Here is a 21,510-nt window from a genome sequence, read left to right as displayed (position 1 = left end):
GTCTTTCCGTAATGTTTATCCCTGAGTTGTTGACTCTCACTTCCTGATCTATCGGGAAGTCTCGTGTCGAACTATCGTGACTGCCGGTTCTTTCATTAATCTCACAGCTATTTAGAAGGAGCGACTTTCGCACTAGCCCTCATTCATAAGAACTGCAGCAGAAAAGTTTAATTTTTTTTTCCTTTTGTTAATATATTTGTGACAAATGTTGGGCACATAAACATTTAGATTTTTGATTTATTTTCTCTGCATATCAAAATCTTGGATCTCCTTCCATGTGCACCTGTTCTCCTCAGCTGTTGGAGTGGATCCGTAGAACCATCCCCTGGCTGGAGAACCGGGCCCCAGAGAAGACCATGGCCGAAATGCAGCAGAAACTGGAGGACTTCAGAGATTACCGCCGTGTCCATAAGCCTCCAAAGGTTAATGATCCCTTTACAGTGGATTCTGTTCATATAAAGTGCTGTGGAGTTTTATAGTGTGAGGAATGTTTGCTTCTCAACGGTAGTTACAAAAATAAAAGAAGTGTTCAGAGCAGAGATTGTTTTGTGTGTGCGTGCGTGTGTGTGAAAATGATGCGCTGAATCGTGGATGTGGCATTACTAGCTGGTGTGGACATGTATCCGAGTCCAGTTGAAGTGGGTTAGAATAGATGACATGGTGAGTGGGTGTGGATGTGCATCTACAGTACATACTGTACCAATACCAACCACTCCGTCTCTGTGTTTAGGTCCAGGAGAAATGCCAGCTTGAAATCAACTTCAATACGCTGCAGACAAAACTTCGGCTCAGCAACAGGCCTGCTTTCATGCCTTCGGAAGGACGCATGGTGTCTGTGAGTATAGATCAGGGGTTTTCAACTGAGTATGAACCAGGGACCACCACCCTGACTGAGAATCAACCTGGGGACCACCACCCTGACTGAAAATCAACCTGGGGACCATTGTTGTGTTGGGAGGGGGGATATGGTCATGGTGTGGGGGAAGAAATTAACCTTCCATATTAAACTCATGTTGCTGTTCATTGTAACTTATTCTATGACTCAGTAAGCAGAGACTTGCGATTCATTATGGGCACATTTCCTTATAATGGTGACTCAACCAGGCAATCCGGTACGGTTTCGCTTGAGATTCTAACTCACTTTTCTGTGGAAGTTCTTGACATCCGTCTTCCCAGTAACTGACAACATCGATGCGTCATCATTGTCACCAGATTATTTACTGCATTGTTTCTCAACTTGTGGTCAATACAATAAATTCAAATACGAATCTTCACTTTCCTACATTACTAAATGGATGGTCAGGGACCACATGCAACACCTTCACGGACCACCAGTGAGTTTCAACCTTATCATGCGTGAACACCCATAAGAAGAGGGATCAAATTTAATCTTCATGTGTAAAACAATATGCATAATGAAACAGAAAAAAAAACTGAAGAAATACATAGAAGTGGAGGTGACTGGAAGTAGTGATTGATGCGCCCTCATCCCCAGGACATCAACGGTGCGTGGCATACCCTGGAGGGAGCAGAGAAGGGCTACGAGGAGTGGCTCCTGAACGAGATCCGACGCCTGGAGAGACTCGACCACCTGGCAGAGAAGTTCCGCCAGAAGGCAACCATCCACGAGTCATGGACTGACGGTACAGAGTCACTGTTTTTAACAAAGTTTCTCACATGGAGAGAAATTGAAGTTCTGACTTCTGACTGCCGTGGTAGCTCTGTAAAATCGAATGCGCTTAACCCATTCTGACCTGAGATCAGATTCATACGAGGTTTCCGCCGGACACACACTGGTCTGATTAACCCATTCTGACCTGAGATCAGATTCTAAAAAATGTCAGTCGTTCTTCGATTTTTCCAAAAATAGCAGACCTACAAGCTCGTATCGCGCCACTCGGTGGCGCGATATGAGCTTGTAGATCTGCTATTTTTCAATAGCTAAAGCATAACATGATGCCAACACCAAAATGGGTGCCCGGTCAGAATGGGTTAACACAAGGTCGTGACATTTAGGGTTTCCAATGTGAAGGTATGAGAGCTTCACTTGTATTGAGGGGTAAATTAAATGGGAAGAACAAGGGCTCTGCAGTGAATATTTCACTCTTTATTTACTCCTGAAACTAGTCAAGTAGCATCCAAGTCAAAATTATTTCAAAGCAATTAAAAATAGTTTGAATTGTTCAGAATTGTCTCTCATAACCCCACTGGAACATTCACGCAGTCTAGCAGCATGTGTAATGCCGCTTCAACACTGAACACTACAGTAACTACATTGTGGTTTGTGTGTCTTATATCAGTAGCTAAAGATCGGACACAGGCTGCTCCGTTAATAGACTGTCATGATGTTTCCATTATATAACTTACATTGTGATTGCCTGCGTGTTTGTGTGCACTGCAGGTAAGGAGGCCATGCTCACCCAGAAAGACTACGAGACGGCGTCCTTGTCGGAGGTTAAGGCGTTGCTACGGAAACACGAGGCCTTTGAGAGTGACCTGGCAGCTCACCAAGACAGAGTGGAACAGATTGCTGCCATCGCACAGGAACTCAAGTAAGGAGGAGGAACAGAGGTAGCAGGGGTAGGAGTAGGAGCAGTGGTGGAAAAAGTGCTCAAATTTTTTTTACTTAAAGGGACACTTCACCCTTTTTGCAAAAAAATATATGTTAATGTCATTTAGAAACTTTAGAACACTTTCCTGGGGGGGCTTTATGTGTGTAATATGTGGTTTTAGATATTTTAGATTGTAGCAGTGAGCCCGGTGTCTCTGATGTCATGGACACTGGTCTCACTTCCTTCCTGGACTACATGTTGCCTCAGTAAGACAGCTCTCCCCCCTATCCACAAGGAGGAGCAGTGCACCAAATAATTATGGGAATTGTAGTCCAGGAAGGAAGTGAGACCAGTGTCCATGACATCAGAGACACTGTGCTGCTACAATCTAAAATATCTAAAACCACATATTACACACATAAAGACCCCCAGGAAAGTGTTCTAAAGCTTCTAAATGTCATTAACATATATTTTTTTGCAAAAAGGTGTCCCTTTAACCCATTTAGGCCTGACCTCAAATTTAATAAATAAATCACACCCATCTCTCTCATTAGCAGGCAACAGTGCAGCATTATCCCTCTCTCTGTTTCTGGCACAACGGCGCATTATACTGGTGCTCATTAACGTCACATTAGTCTAGGAAAATTGGCCTCAGATCCTGTGCAGCAGGGGCGTGGCCCAGTGCGTTGCGTTTCAAATGAAATGCGAATCAAAAGACAGGGGCGGGTTCCACATGGAGTGGGCGCTACATCTAAATAAGACGGAGGGGAAACAATTGCTCCTTGAGCGGTGGTGGCCTACTACAATTCAATTTGGAATTGGATTCCCTTCGGACTATTTTCATGGTATGCACAGTGCTTCAGACCGGAAAGGGGAGTGTCCGCTCAGATTCTGAGCGCAACGTTCTTCCCTCACAGGGATACGGTCCTTTTTTCCCCAGAAGTCTTTCTCGCCCGCCTAGTGGCGAAGATTTTAACTTCTGGGAACTCAGATTAACGTCACATAGGTGAACAACACATATAGTGGGGTTCCGTCTCCATGTTAAATTTAGTTGTCATTTACAACTCATGTAAAAGTTTCACTTTCAGTACTAATTTGAAGGTGAGGGTCTATAGAACCATTTTGGTTCGAGTGGCAATCACCAAAATAAAAGAATTGGCCTATAGGGGGCGTAGTCAGGTGCCAACCCCCATCAGCCCTACCAACATATGTAAACTGTTGTAACCTTTGATTAAATTATCCAATCTGAACATATGATATATGTATGGATTCACAATCAGGAGTAGCATTTGGTACTTAAACCTTATTAGACATATAATATTTGTTTACACCCAGTATTGGTGTAAATCCACAAAGATAGCAGGAAAAACGAGCTAAAAAGTAGTAGTGGGGTCCCTAGACAGACCATCATTTACAACTCAACAAAAGTTTAACTTTCACTTCTAATTTGTAGATAATGACCTATAGAACAATTTTAGTTCGAGTGGCAAGTCTACAAATTTAAAAAGATATATATTTTTGCCATATTACCAAAATGGCCAAAATCGGAATTATGTTTATTTGAAAAATGTCTTAATTTTCTTATATTGCTGTTTTTTCTTTGTTTTTCTTGCTATATCAAGTTAATCCTGTGTGAGGAATCAACTGGATTTCAAATATTAATGTTTTTAATAATCTGATATAGAAACAAAATAAAGATGGCTGCCAATGTACATTGAATTACTACATTACGCCTAACTTCTATCCTGTTGAACCTAGAATGGTGATGTTGGTGCCTATACCTATGTTATCATGAATGACTAATTGTATAAAAACAAAATACATATAATAGGACAATATATAATATTTCACACAAATGAGACAATGCAGTACATATGTGGGGAACTAAAGTTAGATATTGGAATATAATACACCACTCCTGTGTTATATTTGTTTATTTTATTCTTTTAGTTATACTATGTACTGCCACTATAGGGGGCAGAGTAGCAGGTGTGTCTTAATTGTTCAGACTTGGTAGCTTGTTAGTTATAAGACTAAGCATACTGCAGAAGAGCATGAGCTGCACTGATTGCTCTCTTGTGGTATTGATATTTTGAAGGTAAGCTAAAAAGTTAAACATGTCATGAAGGATCCTAAAGTGTTTTTTATGAATATGGATAGTCATGTGGGATAATTAAGTGGCCAAAGTACTACATCCCAATAGTATGAGCTGGCATTAACCAAAGTAGTCTGTAGCTATAGCACAGGCTAAAACTAAAGGCTAGCTACAGTATAGCAATTATGCTGAGGAAGAAATTGTGTTTTCATTATTTTCATTATTATTACAATGGTAAATGTGAATGTAGCTATATGCACTGCTGACTGTTTTCTTGTATCTATTAATATGTTGAGGCAAACTGTTAAATACAAAAGTTATATAATAATATAGTAATATAATATTTTCTATATTTTCTCATGATATGACCCTAACAGAAAACTAAACCTGGATAAAGTATTTGTCTGTTATGGCTGGGACAACGGAATGGCAGTTGTGCATTTTGTGCCAAAAGCAAACTGAGGAAAGACTTGTTTTCCCTCTTGCAAATCCAGTTGCCAGTCGTAGAGAAGGAGCCTACACATCATAGGCCTTGCAAGTCAGTTCAGAGCAATTGACGCTTCTGCCCACCCAGACGTTGAACTTCCAGATGCATAATTCCGATTTTGGCCATTTTGTAAATTTGACAAAAATAAATATATTTTTTAATTTGTAGACTTGCCACTCGAACTAAAATTGTACTATAGGTCATTATCTACAAATTAGAAGTGAAAGTTAAACTTTTGTTAAGTTGTAAATGATGGTCTGTCTAGGGACCCCACTACTAGTTTTTAGCTCGTTTTTCCTGCTATTTTTGTGGATTTACTATTATTACCAATACTGGGTGTAAACAAATATTATATGTCTAATAAGGTTTACGTACCAACTGCTACTCCTGATTGTGAATCCATACATATATCATATGTTCAGATTGGATAATTTAATCAAAAGTTACAACAGTTTACATATTTTGGTAGGGCTGATGGGGGTTGGCACCTGACTACGCCCCCTATAGGCCAATTATTTTATTTTGGTGATTGCCACTCGAACCAAAATGGTTCTATAGACCCTCACCTTCAAATTAGTACTGAAAGTGAAACTTTTACATGAGTTGTAAATGACAACTAAATTTAACATGGAGACGGAACCCCACTAATAGGTGAACACGGACATTGCTGTTCCTTGGAGTGGTTGCACCACTCAAAAATATTTTTAAATCCTCCAGTTTTCTGAAATAAATATTTTCACGATTAAATAAATAAATAAATAAATAGCAGACCTACAAGCTTGAGCTTGTAGATCTGCTATTTTTCAATAGCTAAATTATAACATAATGTTTAAAACGACAAAAGGGGTTCCCGTCCAAAATGGGTTAAGTAAAAGTATCAATACAGCAATGTACAGTAGAACTACTCCTTTACAAGTAAAAGTCCAGAACTCAGTGAAAGTGAAAAGGTATTGGCATCAAAATGTACTTAACCCATTCTGACCTGAGATCAGATTCATACGAGGTTTCCACTGGACACACACTGGTCTGATGAACCCATTCTGACCTTAGATCAGATTCTAAAAATGTCAGTCGTTCTTAGATTTTTCAAAAATAGCAGACCTACAAGCTCGTATCGCGCCACTCGGTGGCGCGATATGAGCTTGTAGATCTGCTATTTTTCAATAGCTAAAGCATAACATGATGCCAACACCAAAATGGGTGCCCGGTCAGAATGGGTTAAAGAAGAAAGTACTCGTTGTGCAGAATGTCCCATTTCGCAAGTTTTCAAATGTGTAAAATTGGCTATTTTCAAATGTCCGAAATGTATATATGGCTGAAGTGGTTAATGTATGTTTAGTAATAATAATCTAATGAACTGAAGAAGAGCAGTACGGTATAAGTTGGGAGATGGGATAACGGGGATGAAGAAGAGGTGAGAGATCGAGGGGAAGAGGGGAACATTATGTAAATGGTTGAAGTTGTTAAATGTTAAACTTGATCTCTCTTTTCCGTGTGTTTTCTAGTGAGTTGGACTACTATGACTCTCCCAGTGTGAATGCTCGCTGTCAGAAGATCTGCGAACAGTGGGACTCGCTGGGGACTCTCACCCAAAGCCGCAGGGAGTCACTGGAGGTACACGACACTCCTTCCACTCCCCTCTTAACATAATATATGACTGCTGTCTGGAAGAAACCACCTAACTCCAAAATGTTCATTCTTCAGAAAAGCCAGCCAAGTGGACTTAGGAGGTTTTTGTCAAAGAGCTTTTTAATACTTTTCATTGGTTCAATACTTTTTAACCAACACACAGACGTAAAGGTGTTCAATAACACAAATTTATGAATAATAATAATAAATAAAAGATAGCTAAATGGGTGGAGGTAGCTGGTTTGGCAGATAGTTTGAGGATCCAATGGAGTTAGGAGGTTTTCACCTGAGCAATTTTTTATACTTTCCATTGGTTCAATATTTTACTAACCATAAATCACTGCTATTGAACAGTGTTCAATAGCAGTCATTTATGAAAAGAAAAAAATCCAAAACCTTAAAAATGAAGGTTTCTTCCAGACAGCAACATGGTGTTTGTTGCAAACCTTTAGCCAAAAGTGCCCCACTCAGTGGTGGGGACATGTTATTCCAGAATTCTTCTTTTTTTCCTTTCTAACAACATTTTGGAAAATAATTGCAAAACTATTTGTCCATTGTTTCAAAAACCACACATGACTGTATTCTCTTTGACAAGCAAGGCTCTTGGAATACTTCACCCACAATCAATTGTTCACCCCAATTGTTCACTAGTGCTGCCGTAATTGTCCAAAATTTGGATTCGGATATTCGTTTTAAAGACCCACGTGGATTCGAGCCTTTCGGATTTCAATTCGAGCCATTCGGATTTATTAATAATTATATTTACACCAATACAACCTGAGACATAACATTTAAGATCGCATTGCTGGCGCAACTCTCTCTCTCTCCGCGCATTGGTGCTGCTGACAGCGGAGTTGGAACGCAGCGCATGCATTCTCCCTTCTCCAGTAAAACTTCACAGACATTTTTATTAATGAGCAATCACTACCACGGCACACAGCCTTATCAAAACGAGGCACGGAGGCAGTATTAATGCACAGAACAGAACACTGCATTGCTGCTGCTACCGGACCCGGCACCACATTTCATCCTTACGCATTTTATTTATCTTTTTATAATTTCCTGAAGGATAAAGTCGCTTCATGATTGAAGATTGATGAGTGATAGATCTGTGTGTTGTCTAAAAATATACTCTCCCGTCTGTCCGAAACAACACCGAAGCAAAGCCTGTCCCAGATTCTGATCACTAGATACTGTTGACGGTTAGATTTCAGTAGTCTGCGTCTAGGAATAGTGCCTCGAATAGAGTACGAGGCAGCTGATTTATTTTTCAATGTATGCCCGTGTCGGCAAATATAAGTAATCTACAAGCTCACAAGTCACAACGCGTCACTTACCCATGGCACCGTCTCGCGGAAACTAATGATAATAATAACTAAAAACTATTTTTTATTATTTTTAATTCGAACCTTAATTTTATATATTCGGTTATTCATTAATATTTTTGATTCGAAAATATATTCGGATATAGAATATTCGTCGGCAGCTCCATAGACATTAATACACAAAACATCCTCCAACTTTCGCCCTAGGGGCGGCGGTGGCTCAGGGGTAGAGTGCCTGGATGGTAACCGTAAGGTTGCCAGTTCGAACCCGGGCTCCCCCAGAGTTACTGTCGAAGTGTCCTTGAGCAAGACACTGAACCCCTAATTGCTCCCGATGTGCTAGTTGGTGCCTTGCATGGTTTCCGCTGCCATCGGTGTATGAATGTGTGTGTGAATGGGTGAATGTAATGCACAATCTCTGTAAAGCGCCTTGGATAAAGGCGCTATATAAATGCGCCATTTACCATTTGAATAACAGAGGACAGAGAAGCAGCTGGAGTCGATAGACGAGCTGTACCTGGAGTACGCCAAGAGGGCGGCGCCCTTCAACAACTGGATGGAAGGAGCCATGGAGGACCTGCAGGACATGTTCATCGTCCACAACATCGAGGAGATCCAGGTGAGTGAACTGAACCCAGGAACAAAACGCTAACGTTACACATGATGTAACTTCATGTCTATCCCATTCTGACCTGAGATCAGATTCATACAAGGTTTCCGCCGGAGACACACTGCTGCTGATTAACCCATTCTGACCTGAGATCAGATTCTAAAAATGTCAGTCGTTCTTCGATTTTTTTCAAAAATAGCAGACCTACAAGCTCGTATCGCGCCACTCGGTGGCGCGATATGAGCTTGTAGATCTGCTATTTTTCAATAGCTAAAGCATAACATGATGCTGACACCAAAATGGGTGCCCGGTCAGAATGGGCTATATATGAATTCTGGATGATGAGAAAAAAATGAAATGTCACCTTCTTGTGAAGACTTTATCGAACAAGCCAAGGTACATTGTTGATGAAAGAGTAGCCTCTGTACCAGGCTTTCATTTTTGTTGGTGCAAAAATTGAAAGCCTGGAGGAACGCATTGGCCGCTCTGGTCTAAAAGTGGGAGTCAACCCTTCCCGGGTGGGCGTCACTCCAAATGATGTGACGTAGCGCTGCACTAGGGGGGAGAGGAGGGGCCGGGGGTGACGGACAGATCGATGAGATCCAATCAGGGCGTGCGCAAATCTGAGCCGCGACCCGCCCCTCTAGACCAGAAACCTAACACGTTAGCTCAGGCTAATGAAAGAGTAACAACACATAGATCTGAGCTAAATGCAGTAAATGCCAGGCTAAAAGCCACGTTGAACTTCACTTTAGGCATCTTCACTTTTCTGCCCTCACCTTTATCTTCATTATGTACTTTTCTCAGCCAATCAAATCATCGCTATGGGGTGATCAGCCAATCATCAGCCAATATTTGTGTTCACACAAACCCTCAAAGCTTGACATAGGACGGGCTAGCGCCGCTCAAAAACGGCTTATAATCCCTCAAAACTGGGGATAGGATGGGCTAGCGCCCTTCAGAAACGGCTTATAAAGACCTAACCTTCTAACCTTCTTGGAAAGATGTTTCCCAGGCAGATGTGAAAGTATCTGCGAGGGACAGATTGTGAGGGTGTAGTGTTGAACAGTCTGTTTACACCAAATTGTAGTATAATGGGAACGCCACCGAGTGGCGCGCTACGAGCTTGTAGATCTGCTATATTTGAAAATCGAAGAACGACTGACATAGAAACATAGCCTTTTCAGAAAACTGTCAGGATGTAGAATCTGATCTCAGGTCTAAACGGGTTAATGCTGACCTATTTCTCCATTTTGTTTCTCTTCTCCTCCTTCTTCTCCTGCCCCAGGGTCTGATCACTGCTCATGAGCAGTTCAAATCCACCCTGCCTGATGCCAACAAGGAGCGGGAAGCCATCCAGGCCATCCAGTCTGAAGTCCTGAAGATCGCCCAGTACAACGGCATCAAGCTCTCGGGGACCAACCCCTACACCACCATCACTCCTGAGAGCATCGACAACAAATGGGAGAAGGTGGGTTAGACTACTGTGACTGGAATCATTTGGTTATTTAACTTATTTCCTATCATTATTCTTTATAATTATGTATATGTTAGTACTTTTGGGTGTATTGCAGCAGGAGATGTATGTGTTCTTGTCTTTTTTACCTCTTATTTTGTGATTGATGAGTCCTAACGGGATTCTGTTTGAGTTTGAAGTCCTATTTATTTCATGATGATCATTCTGGTTTTATAACTTTCATTCATTCAGTTTTCAAAATCAGTTAGCAGGTCAAGATAGTTTACACTGTCTCCATCTGGTGGCTGGTGTGCATTGGTGCAACAATGTGGTTATTTGAACTAACATAATTATTGTATTGCATGCATGTGTGTAGGTGCAACAGTTGGTGCCGCAGCGTGACCAGGCCCTGCAGGAGGAGCTGTCCAAGCAGCAGTCCAACGATCATCTACGACGCAAGTTCGCTACTCAGGCCAACATTGTCGGGCCCTGGATACAAACCAAGATGGAGGTAAGGAATAAACTCTCCAGAGACCTTCTTGTAATGTAGATGATGGGTGGCAGTAGAACAAGCAGGAATACATTGAAGCCAGGGTTATCATTTCAGGTTCAAAGTTAAGGAATGTACGGTTTCAGACAAGAATATGCGTGACACATCACATGTGATGTCACGTATAAATGGATGAGCTGCTCTGTGCACACAGAATAACTCTTCCTACTTCCCGGGCCGCTTCCCTACTTCCTTCACCGGTGATGCTAATTATTAAGGCTCTGTTCCATTTTGTGTGCAGTGGTTCTCAAACGTTTTAATTCCAAGGACCCCCATAACTCTGAGAGTGTACAAAGGGAAGAAATGAACCCTTATGGGTTCATTTGGTTACATTTGTACACTCAGAGTTACACACCCGTATGTATGGGGCCATTTGGAACCCACTCAAGGACACTTTGAGAGTGACCCATTGTTGTAGCAGTGTTTCCACTGAGCCAACACATGCACAATTGCAGCACTCTGACTCTGTTTGACCAGAATGGAACAGAGCCTTCATTAGTATCATCGGCAACACCTGGCGTGTGTGCATATGGCCCATTGCCATCCCCTGAGACCCCAAATGACACCGCTGATTGAAGCCAAGGGCGCCGTGCTGTTGCCAAACAGCCTTTTCAGTTAGACCATGACTGTCCTGAATTTTTGGCATTGTATTCCAATATGGGCTAATTGCTGACCGGTGCAGTGGGAGCGACCATGAGAGCAGCTGTGTGCAGTTGCCTATAGTTCTCAGGACAATGGATGAGGACTGGCTCAACTTTGATTCTAACCCATTCTGACCTGAGATCAGATTCATACGAGGTTTCCGCCGGACACACACTGGTCTGATGAACCCATTCTGACCTGAGATCAGATTCTAAAAATGTCAGTCGCTCTTCGATTAAAAAAATAAATAGCAGACCTACAAGCTCGTATCGCGCCACTCGGTGGCGCGATATGAGCTTGTAGATCTGCTATTTTTAAATAGCTAAAGCATAACATGATGCTGACACCAAAATGGGTGCCCGGTCAGAATGGGTTATGGAGTGTACTGTACAGAAATGTGATTTGGGCCACAGCCTTGTTGGTGTGACCCGCTATAACGTCACTCATATTTGGGACACACTCTTGTAAATGGATTACAATTACAAAGGCACCTTACAGTGCTACTGCTATTATATTATATTTAAATGATTTTACTATTATCGCTATTGTTGATTTATTACAATGTTTTTCTTATTTCGTCTTACTGCAATGTCAAGGAGCCAAAAGGATTTTACTCTTATATACCTGTATATGTGATGTAACATCTTGAAGAACTAAATCTATTTTCATTGCATATTGACAATTAACAATTGTTCTGAATAAAGGAGCCAAGTAATTGAGGGAGATTTTACTTTGAAAACGCCTTTCATTTCCCCCCAAAACCGGGAGGTGAAATCTTCCTTTTCTACATCGCCGTCGTAAAACTGATCTCTCTTTAGACGAGTTAATATTCTAAACGAGATGCCTGATTAATTCAGAAATTAGGACAGAACATCGGCATTATAGGTGTTTCCAGGGAACTGCAATATGACCCTTGAAGTTGAGATGCTGAAATGTGCGTGGTGTATGTTAATGAAATGCTGAAATAAATGTATATAGGGTGACGTGTGCGTGTATGAACAAGACATTGAATGTTCACTTCATACATCTCTGACCGGTCAGAATATGTCTCCCTGGGAGGCTGTAAATCACAAACCCAACCCGTCACCTCTGGTGTGCCCCAGGGATCCGTCCTTGGCCCCCTCCTGTTCACTCTCTACCTGTTACCCCTCGGCCGTGTCATCAGCAGGCATGGAATTAACTTCCATTGCTATGCTGATGACACGCAGCTCTACATCAAGACCAGCCCCTCCGCAGCATCTCCAACTCCCCTGTCCAACCTCACAACCTGCCTGGAGGAGACCAATGCATGGATGAGAACCAACTTCCTGCAGCTCAACAGCAACAAAACGGACATCATCCAAATCGGCACCCCCCACCAGCTACACACATCTCCCATAACCAGCATCAGCTTCTCTGGACAGGACATCCCACTCTCACAAACTGTCACAAACCTCGGAGTAAAAATGGACCCTCAGTTGAACTTTGAATCCCACATCAACTACATATACAAAACCTCCTTCTACCACCTCAGAAACATCTCCAAACTCCGCCCCTCACTCACCATTGCCGACTCCGAAAAACTCGTCCATGCCTTTGTCTCCTCCAGGCTGGACTATTGCAACGCACTCCTCATCAGGATCCCTGGCAAGAGCCTCAGAAAGCTCCAATACATACAAAACAGCGCTGCCAGGATCCTGATGAGGGTGCGTAAGAGAGAGCACATCACACCCATCCTCAAATCACTTCACTGGCTCCCCATCGCATCCCGGACCGAGTACAAGATTTCCCTGCTGACACATCAGTGCATCCATGGTACCGCCCCCCCCTACCTCAAAGAACTCATATCCCTTCAGTCATCATCACGCAACCTCCGCTCTTCGAACACCAACCTCCTCAAACCCGTCATGACCAAGTTGCGAACCATGGGCGACCGGGCCTTTTGTTCGGTGGCCCCTGACCTGTGGAATGCTCTTCCGGAACAACTCAGAGCACCACAGTCTACGGACACTTTTAAGAGAGGACTTAAAACTCACCTTTTTAGCAAAGCTTTTTCATAAATTTGTTTTTAACTGCCCTCTGCCTTAGCCTATATGTTATGTTTTTCTTTTATTGATTTTTGTTTTGTTTTCATTTCATTGTAGCACTTTGAGGTTCAATAGAATGTAAAGTGCATTATAAATAAAATCCATTATTATTATTATTATTATTAATGTGTGTTTGCAGGAGATTGGCAGGATATCCATTGAGATGAATGGGACTCTGGAAGACCAGCTGACCAACCTGAGGGAGTATGAACAGAGCATCATCGACTACAAGCCCAACATCGACCAGCTGGAAGGAGACCACCAGCTGATACAGGAAGCTCTCATCTTCGACAACAAGTACACCGCCTACACCATGGAGGTAACACACACACACACACACACACACTGCTTCTTGACAGTCTTGCGGTCTGATCCCTTTTGTTTTAAATGCATCTATGTATCGATTTAATATAGATTTAATGTTCTTTCTTTGACTTCATTGTGTTTGTTTATGTAGTTAATCAATGCATCTCTGTCTGTACAGTAAAGCATGCTTTCATGTACAACAAACATGGTCCCATTTAGCTGTTGTTGCTGTGCATGTACTCAACAACTCCTCAACGATAATGCAACGTCACGGTTTTAACGCTTCCTCCTCTTCCTCTCCCTCCATCTCTGCCGTCCTCCAGCACCTGCGTGTGGGCTGGGAGCAGCTGCTCACCACCATCGCTAGGACCATCAACGAGATTGAGAACCAGATCCTAACTCGTGACGCCAAGGGCATCAGCCAGGAGCAGCTGCACGAATACCGGGCCTCCTTCAACCACTTCGACAAGGTCAGGGGACGGAGCTCTGGGTTCAAACGTCTCATCATACTCTTATGCTAGACGCATACAGAGTATTGTGTGTGTGTGTGTGTGTGTGTGTGTGTGTGTGTGTGTGTGTGTGTGTGTGTGTGTGTGTGTGTGTGTGTGTGTGTGTGTGTGTGTGTGTGTGTGTGTGTGTGTGTGTGTGTGTGTGTGTGTGTGTGTGTGTGTGTGTGTGTGTGTGTGTGTGTGTGTGTGTGTGTGTGTGTGTGTGTGTGTGTGTGTGTGTGTGTGAGATATTCAGGATAGTAAGTGGACACAAAAAGCATGCAGTAATCCTGGTCTCTAAAACTGCCGAAAGCAGACTACTGAAAGCAGTCAGACAAATTACCCGTCATAGATTATAATTTATCTTTAAAAGAATGAGCAAAATAAGGATAGTTAAAGCTCAAACAATTGGCACCATGAAAGTACAGGCATAAGTGTAGTGTGAAGGTTCAACCTGCCTGATTCTCTTTAGCGTTGTAAATCCAGTTCTATGCCGTATTCTCGGGTGTCTGTTAGTTCCTCCCAAGTACCAAATCCTTGCTTCTTGATTATCATAAACATATTTGGCGACTGACTGTCACAGTAATTTTCCAAAGGCTCTATGGTCATGTTGTCCCACGAAGCCCTGGACCAGCTTCCAGTCCCCTTCATTAGACTCTTCTGTTCTATCTATTGTCCTGTCTATTCATTTATTTCTAATTCTGGTGTGACATTTTGTGGCATATTTATATTTCTTTCATTATTATTAAAGGTATATTCAGTGATTTCACTTAATTCAAATATCACTTATTTTTTTGTTTTGTTGTGATAATCCTCCCTACTATAGAGTGTGCTGGCCATATAAGGAGTTCCTCCCTGTCCCCAGTTAACCCCTGGGGGTCAAAAAACCTTAGATTTTGTTTTTGACTCTCTGTCTATCCTGATTGGACGAAAGGCTGGGTCCCACAGCCAAAAACGAAACCTAAGGTTTTTTGAGTGAAATCACTGAATATACCTTTAATATACCTTAAATTATTTCTTTTAAAAAAGAGACTAGCTTTAAAACACTACATTTGAATTCATGAGAGCACATTTTAGTCAAGGTTAATGTAACCAAATGTAGAGTCCATGGAACAATAATGCAGCGTGCCGACAAGAATAGATTTTCAGACTAACACGAGAACAATTTTGAGAACGCTTGAGAATATTTCATGTCGGCAAATAATACTGCCGTACGATGGAGCATAAATTAATCTGTAGCCTGTGCAATTGTTTCCACCCACAAATACCCTTGCTTTTAATAATGAAACTGTCAGGATGTAATAGACATTTTTAGAATCTGATCTCAGGTCAGAATGGGTTAATGGGGTTGTGCAGCTCATAATTTATTTTATTATAAAAAAAGATTACCAATAATTGATGTGTAATATGAATGTATATGTTCAGACCTACTTAGGAGGGGTTGAGAGCGGAGCGTTTTAACTAGGATGTGTGTGGGTAGACGAGCACCACAAGGAGGGAACGTATTGCGTGTTACACCAGGAAGAGGAAGTTGCCTCCAATCATCGTCATTCCACTCCATAATGTGCTGCATTGTCATGTTATGTTCTCTTATAATGCATGCTGCTGTTGTAGTCCGTTTGGCCATTGTGTGCGTCCGTTTGTGTGTTTGTGTATACATTATATACATACACAGAGGTGTGTGTGTGTGTGTGTGTGTGTGTGTGTGTGTGTGTGTGTGTGTGTGTGTGTGTGTGTGTGTGTGTGTGACACGTACATATGCAATACATATGTATGCACAAAGATGTCCTTTTGCAGTGTGTTTGCGTGAGTGCATGTTGCTTTTGTGTTGCACTGGCATTGTCTAAAACATCCATGTCTTTGTATCTGTCAATCATCTTCGATCCTGCATGTCGTGGCTCGCATGGTCACCATCCACTACCATCCCTGTGTTGTGATTGGTACCTCCTCATGACGTCGCGCCCTTCAATGATCATTGATTGGATATCCTCCCATCCATCCCCCCCGACGTGCGACCTGTGATTGGCTTATCGCAGGACCACAGCGGGGCCCTGATGGCTGAGGAGTTCAAGGCCTGCCTGATCAGTCTGGGCTATGATGTAGAGAACGATAAACAGGTAGGACGCTCACCGCTGGTAGGACGCTAACCGACAGAGGAGGAGAATAGATCCGTTTGTTAAGTCAAACCTCTCAGAGTAGGAGAGCTGATCCCGGACCAGCCCGGTCCAACAAAGCACATCTTTTCCTAACGCTGCTCCTACATATCCACTAGGTGGCCCTGTCGCCCCACAGCGCTGTAGTTTGACCAGGCTCCCTCTTAGTAGCTTTAACACTAGCCTCTCTGTCTGTTGGGGTTCTATAGCTCCAAGACCCTCACCGTTAACGGTTTCTCTCTTTTTTCTTCTCCTTTCACATCACCCTGTTCTTTTCCTGTTCTCAACCCCTCCAAACATAATTCTTTTTTGACTATTCCTGTCATTCTATGCATTTTCCTTCTTCATTTCACTCTTTCCCCTCCTTTGGAAATTACCGTTCCTACATTTTACCACCTCTTTTCTCGTTCACCCCTTACTGCCTCTTTTCTACATTCTGTGTACCTCCCATCCTTCACCACCTTCTCCTCCAACCCTGTGCTATGCTGTGCTGTGGTTGGCTACAGAAGCGCACGGGACAGATGGCCTCAGAGGATTTCCAGGCTCTGCTCATTTCTACAGGAACCAGCCTGGTATTGCTGCCCTGACTGACTTGATGGACTCACAGACATATTGCTCTGCTCTCTGGAAAGGGTGTCTGCATGTTCTTAATAACATTACATAACCACTTAACCCATTCTGACCTGAGATCAGATTCATATGAGGTTTCCGCCGGACACACACTGGTCTGATGAACCCATTCTGACCTGAGATCAGATTCTAAAAATGTCAGTCGCTCTTCGATTTTTCAAAAATAGCAGACCTACAAGCTCGTATCGCGCCACTCGGTGGCGCGATATGAGCTTGTAGATCTGCTATTTTTAAATAGCTAAAGCATAACATGATGCTGACACCAAAATGGGTGCCCGGTCAGAATGGGTTAATCCCTCTAGACTTGGTAACATGGACCAGAGGTGTCTCCGTACTACCACTTTTTTCTGCCAACACCAAATCTCTTAGCCAGAAATAGGCTATTTGCAACTCGTCACAGCACATGTGAGCTCGTAGATCTGCTATTTAGGGCCTAATGTCCCCCCTAGAATATGGATGCTGGGGTTGAAGTGGTTTAGTTGGGTTAATTCAACAGTTGAAATCACTCTTTTGGTTTGAACCTGAATTGTGATTGTCACGTTGATTTGATATTGAAATTCGACTTGCAGACACCCTGGTCTTTTAATATTAATCTTCTCCTACCCCTCTTTGTCTACATTTCATCTTTAAAAAAAATAAAATAACTGACACTTAAATTTAGAACTTTGTCTAGCACTGACCTCCATAGCTGTTTAACCAAAAGAAAAGTCATTAGTCAGACATAATGTTTGTTCCCCATTGTTTTTGTTTGTTGTCTCCATGTGATTGTCGTTTTGTTATTCCCATAGTTAACTTGTTATCATTTTGCATCTTCATATATACATCAAATCCTTTGTCCTTGTGTGTGTCTGTATATGGGGAGTTTCATGTCAAACTGTATCCACTTTGAAAGAGATTATTACAGTGGCCTTGTGGTTAGAATGTCCGCCATGAAACTGGGAGGTCAGGGTTCGATCCCCGGCCGTGTCATACCATAGACTGTAAAAATGGGACCCAATGCCTCCCTGCTTGGCACTCGGCATCAAAGGGTTCAAGGGGTCAAATCAACTAATCAAATGATTTCCGGGGCGTGGCACAGCTGCAGCTCACCGCTCCAAGAGATGGGTCAAATGCGGAGAACAAATTTCACTGCAGTAACGTGTGACAAATCGTACGACTTTGACTTGATTAAGAGATTTTTTGTGGCCCAGGCCGTGGTGTAACGGTCTGGGCACCTGACTGGTAATCCAGTCGCAGTGTGCCGCGGGTTCGACTCCCGAGCCCGACACGGCCTTTACTGCATGTCATCCCCCCATCTCTCTCCCGTTTCCTGTCAGCCTACTGTCTGTCCCTTCAAAAATCAATAAAAGGCGTAAGCCGCAAAAAAAATATCTTAAAAAAAAAAGAAAAAAAGATTTTTTGTATTCAACTTACCTATCATTACCTATCAATTTTCATTTTGGAATGAAACTCCTTCTTCTCTGCTGCCCCTTGCGTGTGTGTTCTGGGTTCACCTGTGTTTTTCTCCCCATGTTTGCCAGGGCGAACAGGAGTTTGCTCGCATCATGGGCATCGTGGACCCAAACAACAGCGGGGCCGTGACCTTTCAGGGATTCATCGACTTCATGTCCAGAGAGACCACAGACACGGACACTGCCGACCAGGTCATCGCATCATTCAAGATCCTGGCTGGAGATAAGGTGAGCCGAGCGATCTGATCCTGGTGCCTGATCCCCATTCCTATCAAATCCAAATGTTTACTTTTTTTCTTTTTACTTTAAAGGAAAGGATTGCAGGGACTGTCCACTGTGTTTTATACTTTTTAAGTGCAACTTTATGAACAATGTATTCTTCATTAGAGCCTTTTCAAAGCTGAGAATACCGGCTTAAAATATACATTCCCAATAATTGTCAAAGTAATTAAAATGAAAACGCTCTCCTCTGCTCTCTCCCTGTTCAGAACTTCATCTTGGCAGAGGAACTGAGGAGGGAACTGCCTCCAGACCAGGCAGAGTACTGCATCGCCCGCATGGCTCCATACACGGGGCCAGACACCATCCCCGGGGCCCTCGACTATATGTCTTTCTCCACCGCCCTCTACGGAGAGAGTGACCTGTAGAGCAGGATGGACGGTTAGATGGAATGATGGGTGTGGGGGGGGGGGGGGGGGTAGAGAGGTCTGCTATGCTTAAATGAGGCTTCCTTGTGAGAAGGTTTTGGAGGAACAAGGAGAAGAGTGGCATTTGGAGATGGAAACAATAAAGATGAACAGCTATGTGATTGGCTTGTGTGTTTTGATGCAGGAGGGCAGGGCTTCCCTCTAAACATTGTTTTGGTTCTGTGTTTGCCCCTGCTTGTGCCGGTTTAGAAATCCGCGGAAAAATGTTTTGCCCATTTATTTGAAATTTAGGTAGGATTGGCCACAATGTTGAACAATAACCAGCCTTAATCTGTTGTTTAAGATTATATGCAGGCATATCCAGGGACAGATATGGGATACTGGAGGGAAGGTTGCTCTGTAGTGTGGGTCCTTAGCTTCACCCTCTCTGCCTTTTTTTTGGGTGGGGGGTGGGGGTGTCGAGGGGGGGCATAAGCTAATCTGATACTTATGCTAATTTTTTGTTTATTTTATTTTATAATGTTTTTCTCTTGCCAGTGGGTTGAGGTGTTTAAATGAGATTTAGGGGTGCAAATAGTGGGGTGGGTTGGGAGGGACTGTTAGATTTGATGTCTGCTGGCGAGTTTTGTGTATTTGAACCCAGAGAGTTATATGATATGGGTGGGGAGGTGGGGGTCATCAGCTGACCAGACGACCAGACCAGAGAGAAAATACAAATTTAATATTACATTTACATAAATGTCATGTTGCTGGATAAGGTTGAACTCCTAACCTAGGCTCTTTCCCTGCTTTTGTTTAAAAAGAAATGTTTTAATATTTGGTTCATTTTTCTCCAGCAGGCTTAGGGCAGGGGTTTGGGGGTGGGGAAGGATCTGGGAAGGGTTGTAGGGGTCTCAGCGCTGTACATATTTTTCCAGTACAACGAATGACACACGCAGAGTCCCAGTTTATTCAAAATCATCAATCACAGGCTTTCCAGTAGTAGGACAAAATAGGCATTTATTAAAAATATGAAATTCAAGAGCCAATTATGGTAAAAGCAGAGAGTGCAGTTTCATCAGTAGATAGGTTTGACTGTTGGGTTTTTCTGAGTTTTTAAAGGAGCCATGGAAATGTTTTCAATACTGTCATATGGTGTCAAGTGGTAACCATTTAGCTGAGGAGTGTATCCAAATGCCTTGTCTGTGTAGATCACAACAGCTCAAAGTGACATAACTTTGACATCCATCAATATCTGCCTCTTGTCATATTATTATAACCGGGTGGTCATAAGGTGCTTATTTAAATGGACAAACTATACATTTATATCGTAGTGAAGACAGTAGAGACAAAGTTAGTCAATTTATTATATCTGAAAGCACATGTCAAGGTTGGCTTGCTTGAATGATGGTTCTTGCGCTTCCTGTACTGAGAGGTTACCATAGAAATAATTGATGATTGGCTAATTGTAAAAGTATAAAAAATGTCTGGCTACAGCCCTGTCCCTCTATCTTTCTCTCCTTGCCTCTCCCTCTTTCTTGGCCCTCATCACTCTTAAATTGTAGAGTCTAGAACCCTCATTCTGTGTCTCCATGCAGAATTGTGCAGGGCCATGGACTGGAGGGCATCTGAGAAGACGGGAGAGTCTTCATGAACATTCCATTAGGCTATTTAGGGCCCAGTAAATTGATTAAAACAAGCAAATTGCTGTTTACAAATCTATGCAATCATGATGTATCCAATATCACGGAGTTCTGGGAATAACGGGGAGAAATGATGCTTAAATACAAATTCTTTTTTTTTCCTACCCCTGAACAAAACTATCTAAAATTAGAGATCAGACGATCAGCTAAAACTTGGAAAGTGGGGGCTGAGAGATTGAACAAGAGAAAGGGGAGGGACGAGGATGCAACTATTAAAAGAAAAGACTTGGACCAAAAGCTTGTAGTTTCTTCCTGCGTGGTGGGAGAGAAATGAACTCTGGAATTGTGATTTCTTTCTTTTTTTGTACTCTTTAATATCAAACCTTATCTGCTGTACTGGAAACTGCAACGCCTTCTGTCTAATGATACGTGAGTTTCACAAGCACACATAAAGTTTCCTTACAAAATACTATTCGCCTCGCTGTGTTTTCTTGTCCCTATAATATGTCTCAGGCAGGCTGCTTAGTCGCCAGATGTTCTGTTGTTTTTTCCCCCCTACAGAGTAATATATGGTCTAATATAGCCCATTCGCTTGTATTTATCCACAATGCAATTCAAGTAATGCAATTCGTGTTAATCGTTCAACTTAAAGTGTCCAGCAAGACTTCCACTATAGGCCTACACGAAGCCTACACTTTTGATAAAGGGGAGGGTGGACTAAATGGAAGTGGCCTCAACCCCCGCCATGTACCATTTTGGGTATTACGCATCTGTTGCATTGCACGCTGAATCGGGAAGGGG

General features: G+C 42.6%; 1 protein-coding gene across 2 annotated transcripts in view; it reads left to right on the top strand.

Moving 5' to 3' along the window:
- Positions 1-19,626, top strand: part of actn4 (actinin, alpha 4) — a 78,513-nt gene extending 58,887 nt beyond the window's left edge. The window contains exons 10-22 of one of the 2 annotated variants that reach the window (XM_083773847.1): positions 297-422; positions 731-835; positions 1,496-1,643; positions 2,402-2,552; positions 6,640-6,748; positions 8,567-8,707; positions 9,987-10,169; positions 10,531-10,665; positions 13,552-13,731; positions 14,042-14,188; positions 16,243-16,323; positions 18,510-18,668; positions 18,929-19,626. In XM_083773847.1, the coding sequence (XP_083629973.1) occupies positions 297-422; positions 731-835; positions 1,496-1,643; positions 2,402-2,552; positions 6,640-6,748; positions 8,567-8,707; positions 9,987-10,169; positions 10,531-10,665; positions 13,552-13,731; positions 14,042-14,188; positions 16,243-16,323; positions 18,510-18,668; positions 18,929-19,087 (1,824 nt within the window). In that variant the 3' untranslated portion in view covers positions 19,088-19,626. The remainder of the gene's footprint in view (positions 1-296; positions 423-730; positions 836-1,495; positions 1,644-2,401; positions 2,553-6,639; positions 6,749-8,566; positions 8,708-9,986; positions 10,170-10,530; positions 10,666-13,551; positions 13,732-14,041; positions 14,189-16,242; positions 16,324-18,509; positions 18,669-18,928) is intronic. The other variant, XM_083773846.1, reaches the window with a different exon arrangement.
- The last annotated feature ends 1,884 nt before the right edge of the window (positions 19,627-21,510 follow it).

The sequence above is a fragment of the Protomyctophum parallelum genome, assembly GCF_964188405.1.
Source record: "Protomyctophum parallelum genome assembly, chromosome: 9".
NCBI lineage: Eukaryota > Metazoa > Chordata > Actinopteri > Myctophiformes > Myctophidae > Protomyctophum > Protomyctophum parallelum.
The sequence above is the reverse complement of the archived record's forward strand: the minus strand, read 5'-3'. Positions and strand labels throughout refer to the sequence as shown.